The sequence below is a fragment of the Cetorhinus maximus genome, chromosome 7 (assembly GCF_964194155.1).
Source record: "Cetorhinus maximus chromosome 7, sCetMax3.hap1.1, whole genome shotgun sequence".
NCBI classification, from domain to species: domain Eukaryota; kingdom Metazoa; phylum Chordata; class Chondrichthyes; order Lamniformes; family Cetorhinidae; genus Cetorhinus; species Cetorhinus maximus.
In genome coordinates this window covers 9,246,511-9,271,156 of record NC_135885.1, presented here as the reverse complement: position 1 = coordinate 9,271,156, position 24,646 = coordinate 9,246,511, and the positions used below count along the sequence as shown (strand labels likewise).

Sequence of the window (24,646 nt, the reverse complement as noted above, 5' to 3'; positions counted from 1 at the left end):
TTATGAGGAAAGGCTGGACAGGCTGGGCTTGTATCCACTGGAGATTAGAAGAGTAAGAGGTGACTTAATTGAAATATTTAAGATCCTGAGGGGTCTTGACAGGGTGGATGTGGAGAGGATGTTTCCATAGAACCATAGAACACTACAGCACAGAAAACAGGCCATTCGGCCCTTCTAGTCTGTGCCGAAATATTATTCCGCTAGTCCCATTGACCTGCACCTAGTCCATAACCCTCCAGACCTCTCCCATCCATGTATCTATCCAATTTATTCTTAAAACTTAAGAGTGAGCCCGCATTTACCACGTCAGATGGTAGTTCATCTCGCACCTCCGTCCAAGAAGAAAATCATTAGAGGAGAAGAGAGTGAAATTCAATTTCGGGTGGGCTGCAAAATAGGCAACAGTGGATCGACTGTCCTTTATACACCCCACGACTCTCCAGTCGACCCCAGGAATCTTTTGGAAGGCAAAAAAGCCAATTGTTTCAATGAACCATTGCTCTTTGATAGATTGGCACCGTTTTCTCACTATAATCACTCAACCCCTTTTCTCTCCTACAATTGCCCTGCATCCATTTGTGCTGTCTGCTTCTGTTACACTCCCCCATAAAGTGCCTTACATGTAAGGAGATTCCACCCAAAGAATAACGTCTTTTTCTTATTCAAATGGTAGCTAACTTTTTTCTGTTTTTTTTTTAAGTATTTGATTTGCATGTGCCTGGCACTTTGAACCTCCTTTCATCCACTTACCAATAACCCGCCATGATTAGGATCCCTCCACACTTGATCCAAATCAATCCTAGACAAAATCAACACTTCACATTTAAAATGAATGAACAGCTAATGTACACTGGGTCCATGTGATTTCCCAGATTTGATTCAACCGCCTGAGGGGCCTGAAAGAAAATTTCCAGACTTTTTAAAATCTTTTATAGGCTTTGGGTTTTTCTCTCCTTTTTATCCCTTCCTAGAGATTTTTTTGGCTGTGAGGGATAGGAAGTATCTAGTCATGATGTTCCAGGTGCCAGGAGTGTTGTGCAGACTTGATGAGCCAGCTGCTCCTTACCTGCTGGTCAGCTACATACATTTGCAATGCACAGAACACCCCCATCTCCATCGTTGCTGTGGGCGAACTAAGTCAGAAAGTCATGATTGGATCTGTTCACCCCATGTGGCCTTGTTCCTGGTGCAGAATCGCAAACTATTTAGAAAGTCATTTGTAACGTGTGTTGGCAGAAGGCACGGTGCACATCTCCCCTATTTAAATCCTGACTAAATTTATAATGGGGCAATTAGGGAGCAGTCTACCTGAAAACAAGATGGGTCGTCACTTCATTTGCAATGATTCCATGGCTTGGTGCATTGTTGATACCAACACGTGCCAACTCATGCTCTTCCTCCCCAAATAGTTTGGATTAGCAAGCGTGCATTGTACACCTTTGTTCAAGGCCTCCCTGATGAGGAATTTTCTTTTGTGTGTTCTTGCTCTGCAGAAACTCGGACCGTCCATTCCTGCTCTTTATGTCCTTCATACCCGTCCACACGGCACTATATGCTTCTCCAGATTTTTTAGGAAAAAGCAGGCACGGCTTGTATGGCGACAGTGTGGAGGAGATGGATTGGAGCGTAGGTAGGTGTCTGCCGCTGTTAGGTCGTGGCTGTAGTTTATGGCTTTCTTGCTCAAATCGTTTCGCTCATTTCTGCTTATAGGAAGTTCGTAGTAAACTTTAGACCTAGTAGGTGACTAAAACTGCCCTTAAACCATATGTACAAGGGTAAACCTATGTTAATAGGATCCACGCCAGTCGGTGAAGTCAAAACTAAGATACAGAGCTTTTCCTTGCTGAGAGAGTTTATTGACTTTGTTCAGTGTCAACAGTCCTTAAATAGACCCAGTGTCCTAGCTATCCCCTATTTGATGTGTTCAAATACCCATCACCTGTTTCCCATTACGATGTGATTGACATTAACTGGAGAATTGCAAACATTATGCCCCTGTTCAAAAGAGGTTGTAAGGATAAGCCCAGCAATTACAGACCAATCAGTTTAGCTTCGATGGTGGGGAAACTTCTAGAAACAATTATTCAGTATAGGATTATTAGTCACATTGAAAAATGTGGGTTGATTAGAAAGAGTGTTTAACTCAATGGTTGGAAATTTTTGAAGAGGTAACAGAGAGAGTTGATGAGGGTAATGCTCTTGATGTGGTGTACATGGCCTTCCAAAAGACATTCAATGTAGTGCCACACAACAGACTTGTAAGAAAAGTTATAGCTCAAGGAATAAAAGAGACAGTAGCAATGTGGATACAAAACTGGCTGGGTAATAGGAAACAGTAAGTAATGGATAATGAATATTTTTCAGGAAGGCTTGTAGTAGAGTTCCCCAGGGATAAGAATTAGAACCCTTGTTTTTCCTGATATATATTACTGACCTGGATCTTGGTGTGCAGGGGACGAGTTCAAAGTTTGCGGATGATTCAAAACTTGGAAGCATTATAAACTGTGAGGAGGACGGTGTAGAACTTCAAAAGGACATAGACAAGTTGGCGGAGTGGGCAGATAGGTGGCAGGTGAAGTTCAATGCACAGAAGTGTGACATGATTCATTTTGGTAGGAACAACATGGAGAGACAATATAAAATAAGGGGTACAACTCTAAAGAGTGTGCAAGAGCAGAAGGACCTGGTGTTATGTCCATAGATCACTGAAGGTGGCAGAATAGATGGAGAGAGCAGTTAACAAAGCATAGAGTATCCTTGGCATTATTAGTAGGGGCATAGAGTACAAGAGAAGGGGGGTTACGCTGAGCTCATATAAGACACTAATTAGACCTCAGCTGGAGTATTGTGTACAGTTCTGGGTGCCACACCTTAGGAAGGATGTGAATGCATTGGAGAGAGTATAGAAGAGGTTTACAAAAATGGTTCCAGGGATGAGAAACTTCAGTTATGAAGATGGTTTGGAGAGGTTGGGGCTGTTCTCCTGGGAGAGGAGAAGGCTAAGAGGAGATTTGATAGAGGTGTTCAAAATCATGAGGGGGATGGGCAGAGTACATAGGGAGAAACTGTTCCTGCTCGTAAAAAGATCGAGAATGAGAGGGAACAGATTTAAAGTGATTTACAAAAGAAGCAAATGTGATGTGAGTAAAAACTCTTTCACACAGCGAGCGGTTCAGGTCTGGAATGCGCTGCCTGGGAAGTGTGATGGCGGTAGGTTCGATTGAGGCATTCAAGAGGGTATCAGATAATTTGAATAGAAGCAATATGCAGGGTTACAGGGAAAAGGCAGGAGAATGGCACTGAGTCATAATGCCAATTCAGAAAACCAGTGCAGACACGATGGGCTGAACGGCCTCCTTCTGCACTGTAACAATTCTGTGAGTCTGTGATTTAACAAACTTTAACAATGTAATTGACAAGACACGAACAATCTGAAGCATCTATTGATGTTGTATCAAAATATAAAAGAAGGAGGCCATCCCAATGAAAGAAACTAAGGTTGTTGCCTCCTTTACCATATCTGGAAGACAATTCTTGGCATGAAGAAGGCCTTGGTGATATCTGTCCCAAAGTAAACCTTGAATTTGACCCCTTGTTCGACTTTTGTTTGCTTAACTTGATGTTGCCTTATCGTTGTATTTAGTTCCTTTTCAGTAAATATAGCCCTGAGTCTCCGTGACATTTTCCTGATTTCCTGCTGTACCTTTAGCAGAGGTTCAGGGGAAATCCCAGCAGAGAAGGGCCATTTCACTAGTAGGGTTGTGCTGATGATCCCCGTGTAGATTCCATGTGTTTTAAGTTTACTGGAACCATTCTAATGAACCAAGAACATGAGGCCAGGTTTTCGCTACCAAGGCAAGTAGACGCCTCGGTTTAAAGGGCCACGTCACATACAATTGTCGCTCATCCCAGATGCAATTAAAGCCATCATGCCCTCTAACCTTCGTCCCTCACCCTCCCCAACCACTCCCCATGGCTTTCATGTCAACGCATGCCCCCCACCTGCCCCCCATGGCTCCTCATACCCTCCATGCCAACCAATGGCAACTCATACAGTATCACCATGGGCAGACCTCAGGAGCCATGTAGAGATGAAATAGAATAAACTTCTAAAAATCTAAGAGAGGTCTCACTCAACACACTTGATAGTGAAAAAAACTCCCATTCACAAGGCCCATTGAAAGCTTTTAAACCTTGTGATAATTTCTTATATTAAAAAATAAATTTCTATCCATATGCCAAATACATAACAGCTAAATCTTTAATAAACTCTTTAAGCTGTCAATCAATCTGTGAATGGGGGGAGGTGGTGGCGTAGTGGTATTGTCACTGGACTGGTAATCCAGAGACCCAGGATAATGCTCTGGGGACCAGATGGTGGAATTTGAGATTAAAAAAATGTCTGGAATTAAAAGTCTGATGATGACCATGAACCCATTGTCGATTGTCATAAAAACCCATCTGGTTCACTAATGTCCTTTAGGGAAGGAAATCTGCCGACCTTACCTGGTCTGACCTACACGTGACTCCAGACCCACAGCAATGTGGTTGACTCTTAAATGCCCTCTGAACAAGGACAATTAGGGATGGGCGATAAATGCTGGCCTAGCCAGAGACGCCCACATCCCATGAACAAATTTTTTAAAAACTCAGAACCACCTGCTGAGATAATTGTAGCTTTTGAAACTCAGCCTAGCTTGCATAACGACAAAATAATAGCCCTGAGGGAAATGTCAACAAATACTGTATGAACAGATGCTACACCAGCTGGCATGTTAATCAAAGCAATCCAGCAGAGGACTATTTTTACACCTGCAGTTTGTTTTTTTTTAATGTTTAAAGCTCTGGGGGTTTAAAAAACTTCAGATTGTGAAGGTTAAACAGATATTATTCATCCTTCAAAAGTGTTTACGAATTTGTGACTTCCACGCAGCAGATTAAGGCCCTTGCAACAGCCAAAATGGAGTCTGTTTGAGCTCAGGAGTGAGTTCAAATGGCCCTGCCATGTTCTGAATTCCCTCTTGTGAATCAGGCCACACCCCTTTCCCCTACCAGCAAAGATGTGATCTGTCAGACATCTGCATCCAGGTCCCACCAGCCATTTTTAATCTTCCCAACTCTGCAAAAATCCAACCCCTGGTATCTGCATGCTGAAGTCAAGTTTCATGTTTCATGTATTACTGGGTGGAAAAACCAGGCAAGGCATTTCAAGATCCAAGCCTTCACCCTCCAACATTATACTTGAAGTGAAGGCTGTGGATCCTATGAGGATTAGCGTTTTCAAGACTGAGATTATTAGAATTTTGTTGGGAAAGGGTATTAAGGGACAGGGAGCTAAATTAGCTAAGTAGAATTGAGGTACAGATCAGCCATAACCCAGACTCGAGGGGCTGGATTGTCTACTGCTGCTCCAATGAGGGAAACTGTCTTGATGGCTAGTGGGAGAACACATCATACAGTAAGCAATACGGCACAGAAAGGTCCTACATTTCACCCCAGGTTTATGCTTAGCTAATTCATCTCAGCAGGTGGGCTGCCATTTGGGTGAATTAGCCCACGCCGGTGTTTATCCTCCACTCGTGCCTCCTCCCATTTTTTCTCATCTTAATCTACCATCATAACCTTCTATTCCCTTCTCCCTCATATGCTTGTCTAGTTTGCCTTTATTTACCTCTATACTATTCACTTCAACCATTCCCTGTGGTAGCGAGTTTCACATTCTCATCTCTCTTTGGGTGAAGAAGATTCTTCTGAATTTCCTGTTGGAAATTCTGGGACAGTTGCTGCTTCTGATCGCTAACCAGTGATTCCACTGGACAAAAGGCATTTGGGCAAAGAGGGAGTGGGCTTTGCAATGATACCCTACACAGTTCAATAGTTTGACAATTACAATTTTGATCAAACCAATGAAGAATGGGCACTTGGGTGAGGAACAGATCCTCTAGAAAGAGTCGGCGCCTTCAGAAAAGAACGGAACAAGTGGGACAGCCAAAGCACATTTTGCTGGCTGTACTTTGCTCATCTTTAACATCCTGCACTTCTGCTGCATTGGCCTCATGCCAAACCTCTATAACCTAAAAGGACAAGGGCGCAGGCAAATGGGAACATCACCACCTGCAAGTTTCCACCCCCCCTCCCCCCAAAGTCACTCACCATCTTGACTTGGAAATATATCGCCGTTCCTTCACTGTCACTGGGTCAAAATCCTGGAACGCCCTCCCTAACAGCACTGCAGGTGTACCTGCACCACATGGACTGCAGCGGTTCAAGAAGGCGGCTCAACACCACCTGTGTGCCAATCAAGCACAAGAAGACCTTTTTCATCTCCAGTCGATCCCAAAAAGACTTTTGCATTCCCTTCATGTTAGCAACTAATCTGTTCTCATGTTCATACCCTCTCTTTGTCCCCCCTCATTCCCTCTTTCAGGTTTATTCTGTCCACTCTCTTTGGTTCTCTACCATGTTATGAATTTTACGTTTGGCATAAGTCTGCTTTTCTGTTTCTGTTTCTGATCTTTAAGCATCCAGGGAGTTCTAGCTTCGGATGCCTTTTCTTTCCCCCTCATAGAAACTGCAGCCCCTTTGTGTTACTGTACAGTCCCTAGGTTGCTACATGCCCAAGTAATGTCTGCCAGATGCTTGCGTCGTGAAGACAAAGAAAGTACAAGTCTATGATAGACGTGACTCCAAGACTGTTAGTTCTAATCAGTGCAGTTTAGAAACCCCCTAAAGCTGCAAAGAAAAATATTAAGTGGTGTTTATCGAACAATTGGCTGAAAGCATCCACTTTGCACGAGTAAGGTCTTAAAATCAATTTTTCTAAGAATCACGGACTGCAGTAAAGCATTTCCAGAACATTCTCGCCTCTGCTCAAAGCAGCATTTGTGTCCGTTATTCATTTCTGTGTAAATCAAATCAAAGATTGGAACAAAACTAAACATGCTTTTTAAAAAAAAAACAGCCATTGTGAGATGGTTACTTTTCAGATGGCTTTTATATGAAAGGTTAAAAACACTGGAAGCAATTAAAGTATGATAATAAGTTGGAGATATAACTGGCTCCAGCCCATAAATAATCTGCTAACATGAAGTGAATGCACATGGACTACTTGGACTCAATTTATATCCAATCTGTCCTTTGAATCCCAATATAATTGCAGTAATGCAAAGAATTATTCACTAGTTAAGGGTTGGTATGACATGGTTTTGGAATTTAAGTTCTTATAACTATGCGTGGTGATATCACGTGGAGTGAACCGAATTGGCTGAAGACTGGCATCTGTGATGCTGAGGACCTCTGGAGGAGGATTGACATCTCCAGTGGCGGAAGTCCCTCCAGCCAACCGCTGCCAGCCAATCAGAAGCCGGCAATTCCTCGGAAACCAGGGTTGGGGGAGGGCAGAGGTAATGGGGTCATGTGAGTTGTCCCTTTGAACATAGTTGAAAATAAAATATCAAATCCTTCGAACCTGCCCCCTCACACCAATGCTGAAACTTAGGAGGCATTGAGAAGGAGACCATAGAAAGAGAACATTTGGCTTCTATTGTCCCTGCGCTGGTTCGTTGAAAGAACTAATCAATTATCCCTAACCCTCTACTATTTTCACTGCGATGGTGCCCGACATTGTTGTGTGCATAGTCAGCGTGAGCTTGTCGGCTGGAGAGGGAGGCTGGAGGCGCATGAGTGGACTTTATGCCTCCGCTATGGGCTTCCAGTGGCCTTTCAGGTGCAGGGGTGCCTGTGTCTGGCGGATTAGCCCGAGATCAATGGCGTGACAATGGGGCTGCTGTTCCTTGTGCTGGGCAGGATATTTTTGGCACTTTTCACACCCCGCATTTGCCTGGCGTCCAAGGGGGCACAGAAACCCACAATCCTGTGACTCTGGGGTACGGTGCAAAATGAGCCCACGTAACCAGGTTTGAGAGTCTATTGTAGCACAGTTGACCAAGGTAAACATGAAGGTTACATCTGTGGGCAGAGATGAAGGAAAAATAAGGGACAAGATTTGATGCAGCCCATAGTAATGGGAACAATAGTGACCGGACCCACTTAATCATGGAAGAGGTTCCACTTCGGTCTCCCAGTGGCGGCAAAACATTCCCCAACTGAACTGGAGCTTAGAAGGGGCTGGCACAAGATTCCTGGTCGCCAGCGGCAGGATGTCAGCCAGGCTCATTAATGAGCCAATTGGCTCCCACTACCTCTGAGACCATCGCAGTTTAGTGGTGACTCAGGGATTAAATGGAGGCAGCTATTTAATGGTGAGATTGGGGGGGGGTGGGTTACTCGTAGTCAAGCACTCTGTGCCTGATCGAGGGCATCCCGCCTTCACTCATGTTTTGGCCTGAGGTTCCACAATAATCTGGGGCCTCTGGTGGGTGCATTGCTGCCAGTACCCACTGCCCACTGCTCCTGCTGGCACTGGCGGTATAAGAAACTGCCAGCCTCATTGGCTGGCAGCGGTTGGCTAGAGGGACTTGCGACACTGGAGACGTCAGTCCTCCTCCGGAGGTCCCCAGCATCATACGTGCCAGTCTTCAGCCAATTCAATTCACTCCATGTGACATCAAGAAACGGCTGAAGGCACTGGATACTGCAAAGGCTGTGGGCCCTGACAATATTCTGGCAATAGTACATGTGCTCCAGAACTTGCCGGGCCCCTAGCCAAGCTGTTCCCGTACAGCTACAACACTGGCACCAACCTGGCAATATGGAAAATTGCCCAGGTATGTCCTGTACACACAAAGCAGGACCAATCCAACACGGCCATTTACCGCCCCATCAGTCTACTCTTGATCATCAGTAAAGTGATCGAAGGGGTTATCAACAGTGCTATCGAGCGGCACTTGCTCACTGATGCTCAGTTTGGGTTCCGTCAGTGTCACTCAGCTCCTGACTCATTACAGCCTTGGTTCAAACTTGGACAAAAGAGCTGAACTCCCAAGGTGAGGTGAGAGTGACTGCCCTTTACTTCAAAGCAGCATTTGACAGAGTGTGGCATCAGTGAGCCCTAGCAAAACTAGAGTCAATGGGAATCAGGGAAAATTGGTTGGATTCATACCTAACACAATGAAAGATGGTTGTGGTTGTTGGAGGTCAAACATCTCAGTTCCAGGACATCACTGCAGGAGTTCCTCAGGATAGTGTCCGTGGCCCAACCACCTTCAGTTGCTTCATCAATGACCTTCCTTCCATCAGAAGGTCTGAGGTGGGGATGTTCACTGTTGATTGCACAATGTTCAGCACCATTCGTGACTCCTTAGATACTGAAGCAGTCCATGTCTAAATGCAACAAGACTTGGAAGACTTTCAGGCTTGGGTTGACAAGTGGCAAGTAACATTCATGCCACACAAGTGCCAGGCAATGACCATCTCCAATAAGAAAGAATCTAACCATCTCCCCTTGACATTCAATGGCATTGCCATCACTGAATCCCCCACTATCAACATCCTGGGGGTTACCATTGACTAAAAACTGAAGCAGACTAGCCATATAAATACTGTGGCTGCAAGAGGAGGTCAGAGGTCAGAAGCTAGGAATCCTGCGATGAGTAACTCACTCCTGACTCCCCAGAGCCTGTCCACCAACTATAAGCACAAGTCAGGAATGTGATGGAATACTCTCCACTTGCCTGGATGAGTGCAGCTCCAACAACACTCAACAAGCTGGACACCATCCAGGAGGCAGTAGCACAGTGGTATTGTCACTGGACTAGTACTCCAGATACCCAGGGTAATGCTCTGGGGACCTGGGTTTGAATCCCACCATGGCAGATGACGAAATTTGAATTCAATTTTTAAAAAAATCTGGAATTAAAAGTTTTACCATGTTGTAAAAACCCAACTGGCTCACTAATGATAAAAGCAAAATACTGCAGTTGCTGGAAATCTGAAACAAAAACAGAAAATGCTGGAAAAACTCAGCAGGCCTGACAGCGTCTGTGGAGAGAGAAACAGAGTTGATGTTTCGAGTCCATATGACCCCTTCTTCAGAGGTCATGCGGACTCGAAACATCAACTCTGTTTGTCCCTCCACAGAAGCTGTCAGACCTGCTGAGTTTTTCCAGCATTTTCTGTTTTGGTTCACTAATGCCCTTTGGGGAAGGAAACCTGCCATACTTAAGTGGTCTGACCTACATGTGACTCTTCAGGCCTTCTGAAATGACCTAGCAAGCGCTCACTCAGTTCTCAAGGGCAGTGAGGGGTGGGCAATAAATGCTGGCCAAGCCAGTGACGCCCACATTCAATTCTAAAATATCACAGATGTGACAACGACAGTGGCCAGTTAAGTGCCTGAGGGGCATTTGATTCAGTCAGGCCTTCCCCGTGGAACTGACGGGTGCTCCCTGCTGGTTCTCCGTCTAGCGGCCCGGACCCCCGTTGGTCCGACAAAATCCCAGCCAAAGTTGCTGCCACTGTTTTCAGTTATTTTAAAGGAACTGGCCGTACAGTGTCACTAAGGGTTGTCACTAACGGTTTGAATAAAGATGATTCCGGTGGATCCACACCATCAAGCCTGTCTTGAGCAGAGCTATGGGAGGGCCTGTAGAAGTGTGTCAATTTGATGAAGACCATGGGCTGATTAATATGGGCGGGGGGTGGGGGGTGCATTTGGCTCGCCAGCCATCCCCCTCCCCTCATCTCCCCAGAAGCAAAGTTGGCTTGGAGCCCACCCACTCCAAGCCGGCCCAGCCCACCCCACCCCGCAGCCATGACCCGCTGCTGCTTATGCTGAGTTGACTGCCCAGTAAATCTGAGAGACCTATCTTTTTTGTATCTGCTACTTAATGTGTAATTTATAGTTTATATTGACTGTGGTTTGCCTGTTAATTCATGTTGAATTTACGTTGATTTTGGTTTGATTGTTAAAGTGAAAGTTAAAGAAAGGTGAAGTCTTGTCCGTTGGTTTCCTCACTGGGGCCATTCGGTAAATTTTGTTCTGTTGGTTTTTTTGGTCTCCACTGGGATCATAACACCTATATAGCCCTGCGATTTTATTCTCATTGCACCAGGAAGAGATTTGTAATGGTGATGAATGTTCAAGGAAATTGACAAAAGAACGATAGGAGAGATGAGAATTTCTTTACGCAGCAAGACGCCCTGATCTGGAACGCCCTACCTGAGAGGGCGGTGGAAGCCAATTATGAACATACAAATCAGGAGTCGGAAGAGGCCACTCGGCCCCTCAAGCCATTCGATAAGATCATGGCCGATCTGATTGTAAACTCAACCCCACATTCCCACCTACCCCCGATAACCTTTCACCCTCTTGCTTATCAAGAATCTATCTAGCTCTGCCTTAATTTAGTCAAAGACTCTGCTTCCCCCTCCTTTTGTGGAAGAGAGTTGCAAAGACTCACGACCCTCAGTGAAAAAAAATTCTCCTCATCTCTGTCTTAAATGGGCAACCCCTTATTTTTAAACAGTGACCCCTAGTTCTAGATTCCCCCACAAGATGAAACATCCTCTCCGCCTCCACCCTGTCAATAGCAACTTTCAAAAGGGAATTGCGTATGTACTTGAAGGAGGGTTAAAATTGCAGGGAAGCGGGAAAGAGTAGGGAATCGGGAATGACTGATTCACTCTTTCAAAGAGCTGGCACATGCAAGGCCAGTGGACCAAATGGTCTACTTCAATACTACCAGATTCTGTTACTGAAGATTGGTACTGGCGGAAGCGAATGGAATGTGTCCCACCTGAGGGAAAACTGTAGGAGAGTCAAATATGATGTGTGTAAATGTGTGTGCGTATGTGTAAAAGATCTAAAAACTGTTAAATCCGATGAAGCTTTGTGCTTGGCTAGATTTTGATGAGTTACTTGGCTGAGAGTCAACTCCTGACATCACCAATCAAATGATCCACTTGAAAATTGAATAAGTTTGTCAAATATTGCACTCTTTTTTTGTAAATGTAAATTTTTATTTTATATTCAGCATTCCGTGAAGTTGCCGTGACTTCGGTTGGTTGGTATTAATAATTTAAATGTAGATTTACTTCAACTATGCTGAGTAAGTTCAGAAGGGAAATAAAGGCTGAAATATTGATGTAATCAGATGAAGACTGTTGCCCTGTCACGCAGCGGCTTTGATTACATCTTCCATAGTCGGTGTTCTTTTGTTAGTGAACCTCTTATAGGAGATTTTTTTGTCATGTAATTTTTGATTGTGTGGATTAATTTTGTATCAAGAATACTTAAATTAAGACACTGTGATTACGTTATTATCCTTGAATGTTACAGTTCCACTCACAAGCGCAAGATCTGTATTCCACGGCTAGGCACCTTAGGTTACAATTCATTTGCATTAAACGTCCTGGTTTTACAGAATGTGTCTGTTGAAGAAGTTTTCTTAATCTTCTGTATGGTAACAGCAAGTCTTTATTAGTTATTTGTAACTGTGTACATATATACAGTAAAGGGTACAGGCAAGCTCCATGTCTAAATCTTAACACATCTCTGGCCAACACCACACTAACCCTGGGTCTGGGTCATGTGCCTTCTAACATCACTGAGTGGGTGGTACTGTACTCAGTCCCACATTAACCCTGTATATTCCAGACCCTTACACTACAAACATAAGATCTGTATTCCACTGCTAGGCATATTGCATTAAACATCCTGGTTGTAACTGTGTAACTGGGGAAGATGCCTGGTGCTGCCCAGTACCTTTTTTATGCAGACACAACTCATCTGATTGCAGGGATACTCCCAGTGGCCCGCTCTGGAGCATACTCCTGATGTCCACTTGATCCCCAGTGATAATAAAAACAGAAAATGCTGGAAATACTCAGCAGCCCAGGCAGCATCTATGGAGCGAAAAACAAAATGAATGTTTCAGGCCTATGATGAAATGTCAGACCTGTAACTTTAACCCTGTTTCTCCCTCCACAGATGCTACCAGACCCTCTGAGTATTTGCAGCATTTTTGTTTTTATTTCAGGTTTCCAGCATCTGCACCATTTTATCTTTGTTTATCTGATGACCCAGAAATTCACATTCAGATAGAACAACAACTTGCATCAATAAGGCATAGGAAAATGCATGGGAGCTTTATCGAACCAAATTTGACACCAAATATAAGAAACCAAGTTTCCCAGACTTCTTGGATGCAGTTGCCAGGGTTTATGGCTTACATTTAGCCAACAGGCCCTACTTTGAGAACTCCAGATAAACAGGCATAGAAATTCGCAGACCAGTGTGCACTGGATAAAGGGAACACCTGTTCATGTGGACCTGAGGAGCATAGGACTGTTATAGTGCGGAAAACCCAGTAGCCAAATTGTGTATAGCAAGCTCCCTCGTATAGCAATGTGACAATGACCAGATAGTCTCTTTTCAGCGTGTTTGGTTAAGGGATGCATATTGGCCAGTACACTGGGGAGAGCTTCCCTGTCCTTCTTCAAGATAGTGCCTTGGGATATTTTACGTCCACCTAAGTGCGCATAATGGGCACATAATGTTTAATACCCATCTGAAAAACAGCACCTCTGACAGTGCAGCGCTCCCTCAGTACTCCACCAGTATGTCAGCCTAAATTTTATGCTCAAGAATCTAGTGTGGGGCTTGATTCAGATTCAGAGGTGGTAGTGTTACCAACTGATGTGGTGGATCATGTCAACGGTGCCTAATTTAACTGGGACTGAAATAGTTTTTGATGAAAGTGATTAAAGTTACAAGAGAGAAAGTATAGGATGGGATTTCTTTATCTTCAGGGTCAGAACGAGGGATGGCATTTTCCAGTACTCAACACTCCCTTAGCTTTGAAAGAAAGTCACTTTGGGGCTAAAGTGGGAGAAACAGAAAATGTTGGGATTGGACAACCCACACTGATCCAGAAAGAGACACTTATCTGAGGTTGAAGGTTAACATTTTAAGCTTCACTTTACCTGGAGTTTTCCTCTTCAGTACATTGCAGGACCATCGAAACAGGAGTAGTGTAGGTCATTCAGTCCCTTGAACCTGCTCCACCATTCAATTAGATCATGGCTGATCTGTACTGCAGTTTTGGTGTCAGCTGTGGCTCAGTTCATAGCACCCTCGCCTTTGAATCAGTGGGTTGTGGGTTCATGTCCCGCTCCCGGAAACCAAGAACTGTGATTGTACTCGAAAGAGTTGCAATCTGTGACTGTTGATAACTCGAAAGAGTTTCATTTACTTCAATTTCATATGCCTTGACTCACGCACAAAACTAGGTGGGAATGTGAGTGGTGAGGAGGATGTAAAGAGGCTGCTAGATGATTTAGACAGGTTGAGTGAGTGGGCAAACACATGGCAGATGCACTATAACGTGGATAAGTGTGAAGTTATCCACTTGGGTAGGAAAAACAGAATGGCAGAGTATTATTCAATTGTGATAGATTGGGAAATGTTGATGTACAAAGGGACCTGGTTGTCACTGAAAGCAAGCAGACAGGTACAGCAAGCAGTGAGGAAGGTAAATGGCATGTTGGCCTTCATTGCAAGAGGATTTGAGAATAGGAGTAAGGATGTCTTGCTGCAGCTGCACAAGGCCTTGGTGAGACCACACCTGGAGTATTGTGTGCAGTTTTGTCTCCTTACCTAAGGACATGCTTGCCATAGAGGCAATGCAGCAAAGGTTCACCAGAACTGATTGCTGGGATGGTAGGTTTGTCACAGGAGGAGAGATTGGGTCGACTAGGCCTGTATTCACTGGAGTTTAGAAGAATGAGAGGCGATCTCACTGAAACGTATAAAATTCTGACAAGGATGGACAGACTGGATGCAGGGAGGATGTGTCCTCTGGCTGGGCAGTCTAGAACGAGGGGTCATAATCTCAGGATACGGGGTGGGCCATTCGGGACTGAGATGAGGAGAAATTTCTTCACTCGGAGGGCGATGAACCTGTGGGATTCTGTGGAGGCCAAGTTACTGAATATATTTAAGAAGGAAATAGATGGATTTCTAGACTCTAAAGGCGTCAAGGGGTATGGGGAGAGAGCGGGAGTATGGCATTGAGATAGAGGATCAGCCATGATCATATTGAAAGGCAGAGCAGGTTCAAAGGGCTGAATGGCCTACTCCTGCTGCTATTTTCCATGTTTCTAACAAATACATTCCAATCTCTATCATGAACGCTCCAGTTGTCACCCAGCATCCACACACCTTTATGCGAGGAAATTCTAGATTTCGAATACCCTTTAACTGAGAAAAGCGCTTCCTGACTTCACTCCTAAAGGGTACAGCTCTCATTTTAAGATTTTATCCCCTCCTTGATTTCCCCCAGCTGCGGGATTAGTTTTTCTAGCATCCATACCCTAAACTACATGCAGTCCATTTATTAAGCCATGAAGGTTGGGGACAAGGGAGAGGTGAGGGAAGAAATTCAAAATGTCAGACTCTGCTCCTGAGTTGCTGATGGAGGTGTGTTGAATGCACTTGCACTTTGAAATTTCAGGACAAATCTTGGCTTCATTGGAAAGGCTCAATCTAAGTAACAGGACTCTGGTTTACTTCACCTCGGACCAAGGTGCCCATATTGAGGAGATCTCTGACGCTGGGGAGGTCCATGGAGGATGGAATGGCATCTACAAGGGTAAGTAGGCACCACCATTTTATGAACAGAATAATCTGCATGTGTTTTACCCATTGAGAATTGCAGCAGATATGGTAGTGTGATGGGTCAAAGAATATTTATTCTGAATTACTATCCCAGGAGCAATACTGTATGACTGGCACACATTCCTTTCCCAAGAGTCCTTCTCTCTGGAACGTGGGGATGCATGCCAGCTGCTTCCATTACCTCACCCAAATGGCCACTACTTTTATGAGTCTGTATTATGAATGCTGGGATGCCTTTGTAGCAGTAGCAGTTTCTTCCTCCCACTGCCTGGGAAGGGTATCTCTCTATGGGTCCACACAGCCTCCAGCAGGACATCAAGGGAAACTTTGTTGGAGTGGGGTACAGTCTTTGCACATCCGCATTCCATTGGCATACCTTGTTTCCTCTCACCTCAAACTTTGACTCCTCCAAATTCAATCTTTGGATTGACCTTTTACATACTGGTGTCGAGATCGCATCACGTGGCCCTCATCACACCCGCTGCTGCACAACCGAGACTAAAGGTGCAAGCAAAGTGATCACGAGGTGGCTGCGTTAAAATGTTTCAGGCAGACACGTTGAACTTACTTCCAAACCCCTGCACTCCTGATGTGCCTCCACATTAACATCTGGGTCTTTGCTTCAGATGAGCACAATCTACTATCATAACATGTCAGTATCTGAAACCTTTGGGCCAGAAATTAATTAATTAGGTTTCAAATGGCTCAGCTGCGCGCCCGCCGAACTGAAAATCTAAATGACGCGCAGTGACATCGGGGTGCACGCCCGCCCGACATCACCGCGTGTCATTTTACGCGTAGGCAAGCGGGCCCCACCCCCGCTGGCCGACGGGAAAATTCTTCCCTTAATTTTTTTAATTAGCTGCGTCTTCCCATGAAGTGCTTATGCTTTTCTTCCTAATTAGTGCAACTTCTAACTATGTATTTATATGGTGCGTGTGAAATAGCCACTGTGTATTTGTTGATTCTCACTCTTAAAGAACATATTTGAAACAGTCATGTTCAATTCCAAAAATTTTACACCGGAGTTTAATCTAAGTAGTTAGTGATTACCTACCGAAACAGAAAAGCAGAATTTATTTTTTTTTTAAAACTTATTAAGTAGTGCATTATGGAGCAAATCTTTGTCAAACCGCCCCCATAATGAAATCCTGATTAGTGGTTGCTGGATTCTCCATTAACATGACAGTGCCTTTAATCTTGTGTTAATAACCAGATTACTGGAATTTCATGATCCAGCTGTATGTTAAAGAGTCTTTAATCCTCGTTTTGAAGTTTCTCATTCAAAGGGCGTCATTGGGAATTTCATTAGGGGCACCACAGCCACTTTACAACCAGCGTGTCCCACCCACCTCTGATATTGGTGTACAGGTTCATGCGGCCCTGTTTCCCTCTCTTCTTCCTCAGCTCCAGTAATGGTTCTTATCGCTTTTCGTCCTCCCTGAATCCTTGTTGTTTTGAAATCAAGATAAGTTGCACCATTTGGAAACTTTATCTCCTTCATCTTCTCCTTCGGGCTTTTAAAACAGAAGCTTGACATCAAAATATTCACGACTTCCTGATTCGCTACCTTTTCCCTTTTTTCCTCCTTTTTAACCTTAATGTTGCCTCTGCATTTATGCTCCTTGAACCTTCACCTTACTTCCTCAACTTAAAGGACAGTTATCTTTTACTTCTTTACTGCTTTAGTCAGCTTTCTGTCATGTTTTCTAGCCAAGTGATTTCCTTTATCACCAGACACTGTAGAGTGATATTTGGAAGAGTATTATTTAGACTAAGATTAGGAATATATCTTCACCTGTTCAAAGGGATGAGAGGGGAGGAGAGGAGATGGAAAAAATGTTGTTGGTGTTTTAATTGCCAGCTTAACAATATCATCAAAAACATACGAATTAGGGAGGAGTAGACCACTCGGCCCCTCGAGCCTGCTCCGCCATTCAATAAATCATGGCTGATCTGATTTCTCCATATTCCCCCCTACTCCCAATCACCTTTCACCGCTTCCTTATCAAGAATCTGCCTTAAAAATATTCAAAGCCTCTGCTTCCACCACCTTTTGATCACTTTGCATCCTCCTCACAGCTTGCTGTCCCACATCACTTTGTATTGTCGGCAAACTTGGATACATTACACACATTCAGTCCCCTCAATTATCGCTCCCCCCCCCCCACCCTTTCCCAATCATGTGGGCATGCGCCTGAACCTCATTCAGCTGGAGTGCAGGATGCCACATCTGAAATCGAGAGCTGCACTTCACAGTAGTCCATTGTGTGTGGCCCAGTTTTAGATATTGCTTGGCCGAAGACGGGATTTTGGGTTCGGGAGCCACAGATAACTCAGAGAGACGGTCGAGTATTTGTAAGTAATTTTAAGGTAGTTTATTAAGAAGCAATAGTTCAGACGTAATGCATTAAATAGACAGAAAAATTATAGGACCCATGGAAGCTGAGGGCGGTTCACCAATCCCAGAGGACGAGCGGATGGTTGGCACAGAGCGTGTTGATCTCAGTAGCTTGTGACGGCAGCATTCTGCTCTCCAGCTGAAGTGTTAAGGAACTCTTCCCCCATCTTCCTCACTTTTTCCTGGTCTATCTTTCATCTGAGCAAGGTGGCTGCCTGACGACGACTGCCTCCTGTCTCCGAGCACTCTTTAATATACTTTTATTTCTAGCAGCTGGTAGATTACCCTATGGCAATCTTTGTTTGAACCTTTCTAAGCAATGAATACAGGAGTTACCCAAGATGTGAGAATGGTCACATCCCTGCTGTCTATCACTTAGCTCGAGGTCACTTTTTAGTTTACCTCATGCCACGAGCTATTTGCTAGACACCCTTACTTACCAGACACTCGTATAGATAAAAGGGTACAAAAGGCTCCCTGTGATTAGTTTTGAAATGTGGACACCTTTGTTTTGCCTCAGTCTCTGGCTGCTAAGGATGTTTTTTCAGAGGAGAGACAGAAACAGAAAGCATACAACCTTCTGTTAAAGGTTTACAATACAATGCTTGCTAATTCTATAATACTCTTAAAGACACCATTTCTTATATCCCACATTTAGCTCTCCTAATGTGTTCTGGTGAGATTTTGGCATAGTGGTAATGTCATTGGACTAGTAATCTCTGAGACCCAGGCTCTGGGACACAAGTTCAAATCCAACCACAGAATGTGAAATTTGAATCTGGTTAATAAATCTGGAATTATAAAGCTAGTCTCTGTGATGGAGACTGTGAAATTGTTGTAAAAGCCCATCTGGTTCACTAATGCTCTTTAGGGGAGGAAATCTGCCATCCTTACCTGGTCTGGCCTACATGTGACTTCAGACCCACAGCAATGCGGCTGACTCTTAACCGCCCTCTGCAATGGCCTAGCAAGCCAATCAGTTCAAGGACAATTAGGGATGGGCAATAAATGCTGGCCTTGCCAGCAACACCCACATCCCATGATAGAATAGAAAAGCAGCATGCTAAACAAAAACAGGCTAAATGAAAATCTCATTCATTCCTGTAAGTGTAGTGGGTTTAGGCTGACCAGATTTTCAAAAGGCCAAACAGGAACAGATTGAAAATCCTTGGGAAGGTGGGGTCTCCATGATGATTGACATATTGGATGACCAATGGCAGGAGTCTGGGGGAGGAGCAGTCAGAGGTAGGAGGTTATGCGATGACACCTCCTGGAATAGGTCCAAGCAGAGTTGGCAACTCTTATCAAGGCACCCAATAATTAAAGACAGTGGTTATGAACCACAGACTTTTGTTCCAATGACACTGATGCCTCGTTTTCTTAAATAAAACTGAACCAAGGCTTTGTTTGTCACAAGATCCTAGCCAGGATCCTCTATTCCATTCCAACTTTACTGTGCAACGCACAATACCAAAACCAAGACCATTGACCAGGACCAATCTCCATTTAAAAGCCTTGTTTATTTTAATTTGCACATTGGGTCTAACAATAGACATTTTCAGCCAGATGCTGAATTTTAAACGAGTGAACATACCTCAAATGTGGAAGGTTTTCTTTGCACCCAGAGCTATAATGGTTTATGTTAGCTAATACTAATCTTTGTTTGAGTTTTGCCTAGCTCAAGGACAGAAGAGTTATTTAATTGATTGATGTTACCTTGCCTCTATTCACGATGACTGAGTACTTCTCCGGGGAATGAATTTCCTGCAGCACGCTTCTGGCTATTGTTTGGCTATGGAATTCAGCGCAGCTTTGACCGAGGTTGACCCTCGTTACCAGCGATGCTTTTGGAGTTTTCAGTTCCGTTCTGCTTCTCCCATCTGTCCAGGTGTTGTTTATGATGGAAAAGATCCGCACCACGGGTGCATTAGTCCCAGGCAGTCACATTGCAAACTGAATGGTAAAGCCAACATGATGCCGTTGTTTCTAAAATGGATGTAAATCTCTACCCACCGTTCATCTGCTGGCTTATTCTCCGCATTCCATCGTGCAATTCTCTCACCTGCGCATTTCTTACACACCCGGTTTTATCAAACAGCTCGGTTTCTCTCATTTCACACTTTTTGCAATTTTGAAGTTACAAAACTGTAGAGTACATTCCATGTTTTCCCAAACAGGGAAGGTACACAAGGCACCAGAAAGGCTGCCTGTGATCAGTTTTGAAATGTGCACATCTTTGTTTTGCCTCAGTCTCTGGCTGCTAAGAATGTTTTTTTCTGAAGTGAGACAGAAACAGAAAGCATATAACCTTCTGCCTTCGTTGAGAAGTGTCCGTGAAGAAGTGTGCAGTTCAGTGAAGTTTGCCCCCTATTCATTCAGGTAAGTAGTGCAGCAGTCATAGAATGACTGAACAGATTGACAGATTTGAGCTTCGTGAGCTGTTCCTTGTTCCTTCCGGGAGCCTAAGATCAGCCAACATTGTAATGAATGGCAGAGCTGACTTGACAGGCCATATGGTCTACTCCTGCTCCTACTTCTTGTGTTCTTGTGGAGTTAAGAAGGCTCTTCACCTTTAGCCTCATGAAGCAAGCGTCTCTTCTGTCTTTCAGTTTTTCTTTCAGGTCTGCCAGTTTCAATGCATCATCAGTTGCATTTGCACTTTGTTTCCCCCATTGCTTTAATTGTGACATTGAAGAGAGACAATTAGTTGTGCAAAAACCAGAGCCAGGTTTCACTGATGGTGTTCCCAAAAACTGCGACAATTGCGGTTGAGGCTTTTTCTTGTGACCGAGAAGCAGGAATTCGGAGCTGGGAACCACTCCAGCACCCTGTCAACTGCAAGCGTCGGAGAAAGCCAACAAGTGTTGCTATAGCACTCAGAAGCTCTTGGTACTCCACATCAACAAAGTCAGAATTCTTTCAGCTGCTCTGTTTGAATGGTTTAGATATGGAACTATTTGTAAATTTTTACCATGAATGAGTCAATGCCAAGGGCCAGGCTGTCAGCAGCAGTTTGTACTGTGTCGTGGACAATATGTGCTGCACACCCCATTCCAATTACATAATTTTTAAGGATTGCTTTGTTGAGCCTGCAGATGACATTTTCTTTTCCTGCTCCGACCCTTCTTCCCCCAAAGTTTGCACTTGTGTCGTCAGCGCAAAACCTGATCACTTTTTCCCACAGATTGTACTTCCCCAGGGTCTGTTGTCGTCCTTTGAAAAGTATAGTGGAGGTTTCGATGGGAACAGAGGACTCTAAAATTTTCACTTTCACTTGCTCCCATGGGGCAGAGTGATGTCTACTGCAAGCACTGTAAATCAACATTCTCGGTTAGTCATGGTAGAAAAGCAACCATATTCAAACCAAAAAAAAGCACAAATCGCGGGTTGAACCTAGAAGCAACAGCGTTGCGAATTTTTTTTGAGAAATGCACGGAGAGAGTGAATTTAATAGGGCTGTACCTGAAGTGCATCCATCTAGCAATGGATGACCTGAAGAGTGACATGAGCAACGTTGATTATATATCTGCTTCAACTGATGCTTCCAGTAGAAAAGCTGTGAAATTGATGCCCACTGTCATCCGTTATTTCAAGTACTGGGGGCGGGGGAGTGAAAGTAAAAATGTTAAAGAACGGGTTATATGATGTCAATGATCTGAATGTTCAGAAGAAAGCTTGACCAGGGTCACTTACTGATTCCTGACACGGAACTTCATGAAAATGTTTGTTGCACAGCACGTTTAGAATTGCAGTGCGTGAAGTAAAGAATTACTTTTTCTGTCTCTAGCCTTTTTTAAAATTAATTTAATTGTCCCTGTTTCTTTCCTCTTACCTCCTTTTGGTTCCCCTTGGCTTAAGTGTTATTTACCGGCCGGGAAAATAACAAGTTGAACTTCTCTGAGGTTTCTGCTGATTGATAACCACTGATCAGTTGGGCGTTGGAAAAGTGTGTAAGAGGGTCATGGAGTGACTCGATCTTTGATCTTTCTTCCTTCATAAATGGGAAGACTCTTGCTTGTAGGAAATCTGAGCCAGCCTGTTCGTTTTCAAGGATATACTGTTCCAACAGTTACTTGCAATCCACAAGAAAGATGCCCCCCCCAGCCTTTCAGTGTCAATTGCCGTTATGATACCTGGTGGCAATTGAGCGAAAAGCTAAATCAGCCTGGAAGATATCCTGGATTCCTCTTGTATTGCAGGTAACTGCTGGAACAGCCTCTGGTGACAACTAACCATGAATTGGCTCATCTGGACGGTCTGGCTTGTATCTTTCTGGTGGATTACAAATAACTGCCGAAACAGTATCCATTCCTAAGAGTAATTTGGAGGTTATCTCAACAACAGCTGAGATTTCCCCAGTCTCCTCTGTAACCGCAGACAACAGCCAGCAACAGAATCAATGGAGCATTGTTTGTTTTTACCAGAGCCTAGAGATTGCAGAATTGTTACAGCGCAGAGCATACGGACAAGGAGCAGGAGTAGGCCACTCGGCCCCTCGAGCCTGCTCCACCGTTCAATAAGATCATGGCTGATCTGACTGCAACCTCTCACCTACCCCCGAAAACCTTTCACCCCCTTGTTAATCAAGAATCTATCTAGCTCTGCCTTTAAAGTATCCAATGACCCTGCCTTTAGAGGAAGAGAGTTCCCAAAGGCTCACGACCCTCTGAGAGAAACAACTTCTCTCATCTCTGTCTTAAATGAGCAACCCCTTATTTTTAAACAGTGACCCCTGCAACTCGATTCTCCCACAAGAGGAAACATCCTCTCCACATCCACCCGTGTCAAGATTCTTCAGGATCTTAAAGTTTTCAATCAAGTCACCTCTTACTCTTCTAAACTCCAGTGGGTACAAACCTAACCTGCCCAACCTTTCCTCATAAGACAACCCACCCGTTCCTGTTTTTGGTCTAGTAAACCTTCTCTGAACTGCTTCATGATTCATGCACTAGGACACCCAGATCCCTCTGAATCTCAGAGCTCTGCGGTCTCTCACGATTTAGATAATATGCTTCTTTTTTATTCTTCCTGTCAAAATGGACAATTTCACATTTGCCCACATTTTAGTCCATTTGCCAGGTCTTTGCCCACTCACTTAACCTATCTATGTCACTCTGTAGCCTCCTTCCTCCTTACGTCCTCTTCACAACTTACTTCCCTACCTATCTTTGTGTCATCAGCAAATTTAGCAACTATACCACCTGTCCCTTCATCCAAGTCATTTATATAAATTCTAAAAAGTTGAGGCCCCAGCACTGATCCCGGTGGCAGGATGTAATGAGTGCTTCATTACATCCCGCCAACCAGAAAAGGACCCACTCATGGCTGCTCTCTGTTTCCTGTTAGCTAGCCAATCTTCTATCCATGCCAATATGTTACCCCCTACACCTTGAGCTTTTAATTACTGCAATAACCTTTGATGTGGCACCTTATCCAAAACCTTCTGGATATCTAAGTACAGTACATCCACCGGTTCCCCTTTATCCACAGCACATGTGACTCCTTCAAAGAACTCCAATAAATTGGTTAAACATGTTTTCCCTTTCACAGAGCCATGTTGACTCTGCCTGATTACCTTGATATTTTCTAAGTGCCCTGCTATAACATCTTTAATAATAGCTTCTAACATTTTCTCTATGACAGATGTTAAGCTCACTGGCCTGTAGTTTCCTGCTTTCGGTCTCTCTCCCTTCTTGAGTAAAGCAGTTATATTTGCTATTTTCCAATCTAATGGAACCTTCCCCGAATCTAGGAAATTTTGGAAAATTAAAATTAAAACTATTTCACTAGCCACTTCTTTTAAGACACTGGGGTGAAGTCCATCAGGACCCAGGGATTTGTCAGCCCGCAGCTCCAACAATTGGCTCAATACCACTTCCCTGGTGATTCTGATTTTCCTGAAATCACTCCTGCCATCAGCCCACCGTGTCTGCACCAGCTCCCCGATTGAGCAATTCACTTAGTTCCATTCTCTTGCCTTCTCCCCGTAACCCTGCACATTCTTCCTTTTTAGGTAACTGTCTAATTCCCTTTGGGATGCTTCAGTTGAAGCTGCTTCCAATACATTCTACATTCCAGATCCTAACCACTCGCCATGTGAGAAAATTTGTCCTCGTGTTGTTTTTGCTTATTTGACTAATCACTTTAAACCTGTGCCCCCTCGTTTTCAATCCTTTCACGAGTGGGGATAGTTTTTCCCTATCCACTCTGTCCAGGCTCCTCATGATTTCGAATACCTCTATCAAATCTCATCTCAACCTTCTCTCCTCCAAGGAAAACCGTCCTAACTTCCCCCATCTAATCTTCAAAGCTGAAGTTCCTCATCCTTGGAACCATTCTCGTGAATTCTTTCTGCACCCTCTCTAATGCCTTCACATCCTCCCTAAAATGCGGGGCCCAGACCTGAACGCAAATACTCCCATTGAGGCTGAGCTAGCATCTTACAAAAGTTCAACATAACCTCCTTGCTCTTGTACTCTATGCCCCTATTAAATAAGCCAAAGATACTGTATGCTTTATTAACCGCACTCCCAACCCATCTCGCCACCTTCAATGCCTTTTGCACACATACACCCAGGTCTCCGTGCTCCTGCATCCCCTTTAGATTTGAGCCCTTTATTTCATGTTTGTCTCTCCATGTCCTTTGTACCAAAATGAATCCCTTCACA

General features: G+C 44.1%; 1 protein-coding gene across 1 annotated transcript in view; it reads left to right on the top strand.

Moving 5' to 3' along the window:
* LOC144683077 (steryl-sulfatase-like) overlaps window positions 1-24,646 on the top strand; it is a 50,868-nt gene that overhangs the window by 11,126 nt on the left and 15,096 nt on the right. Inside the window, exons 4-5 of the mRNA XM_078546105.1 lie at window positions 1,494-1,630; window positions 15,414-15,551. Of these exons, the coding sequence (XP_078402231.1) occupies window positions 1,494-1,630; window positions 15,414-15,551 (275 nt within the window). The remainder of the gene's footprint in view (window positions 1-1,493; window positions 1,631-15,413; window positions 15,552-24,646) is intronic.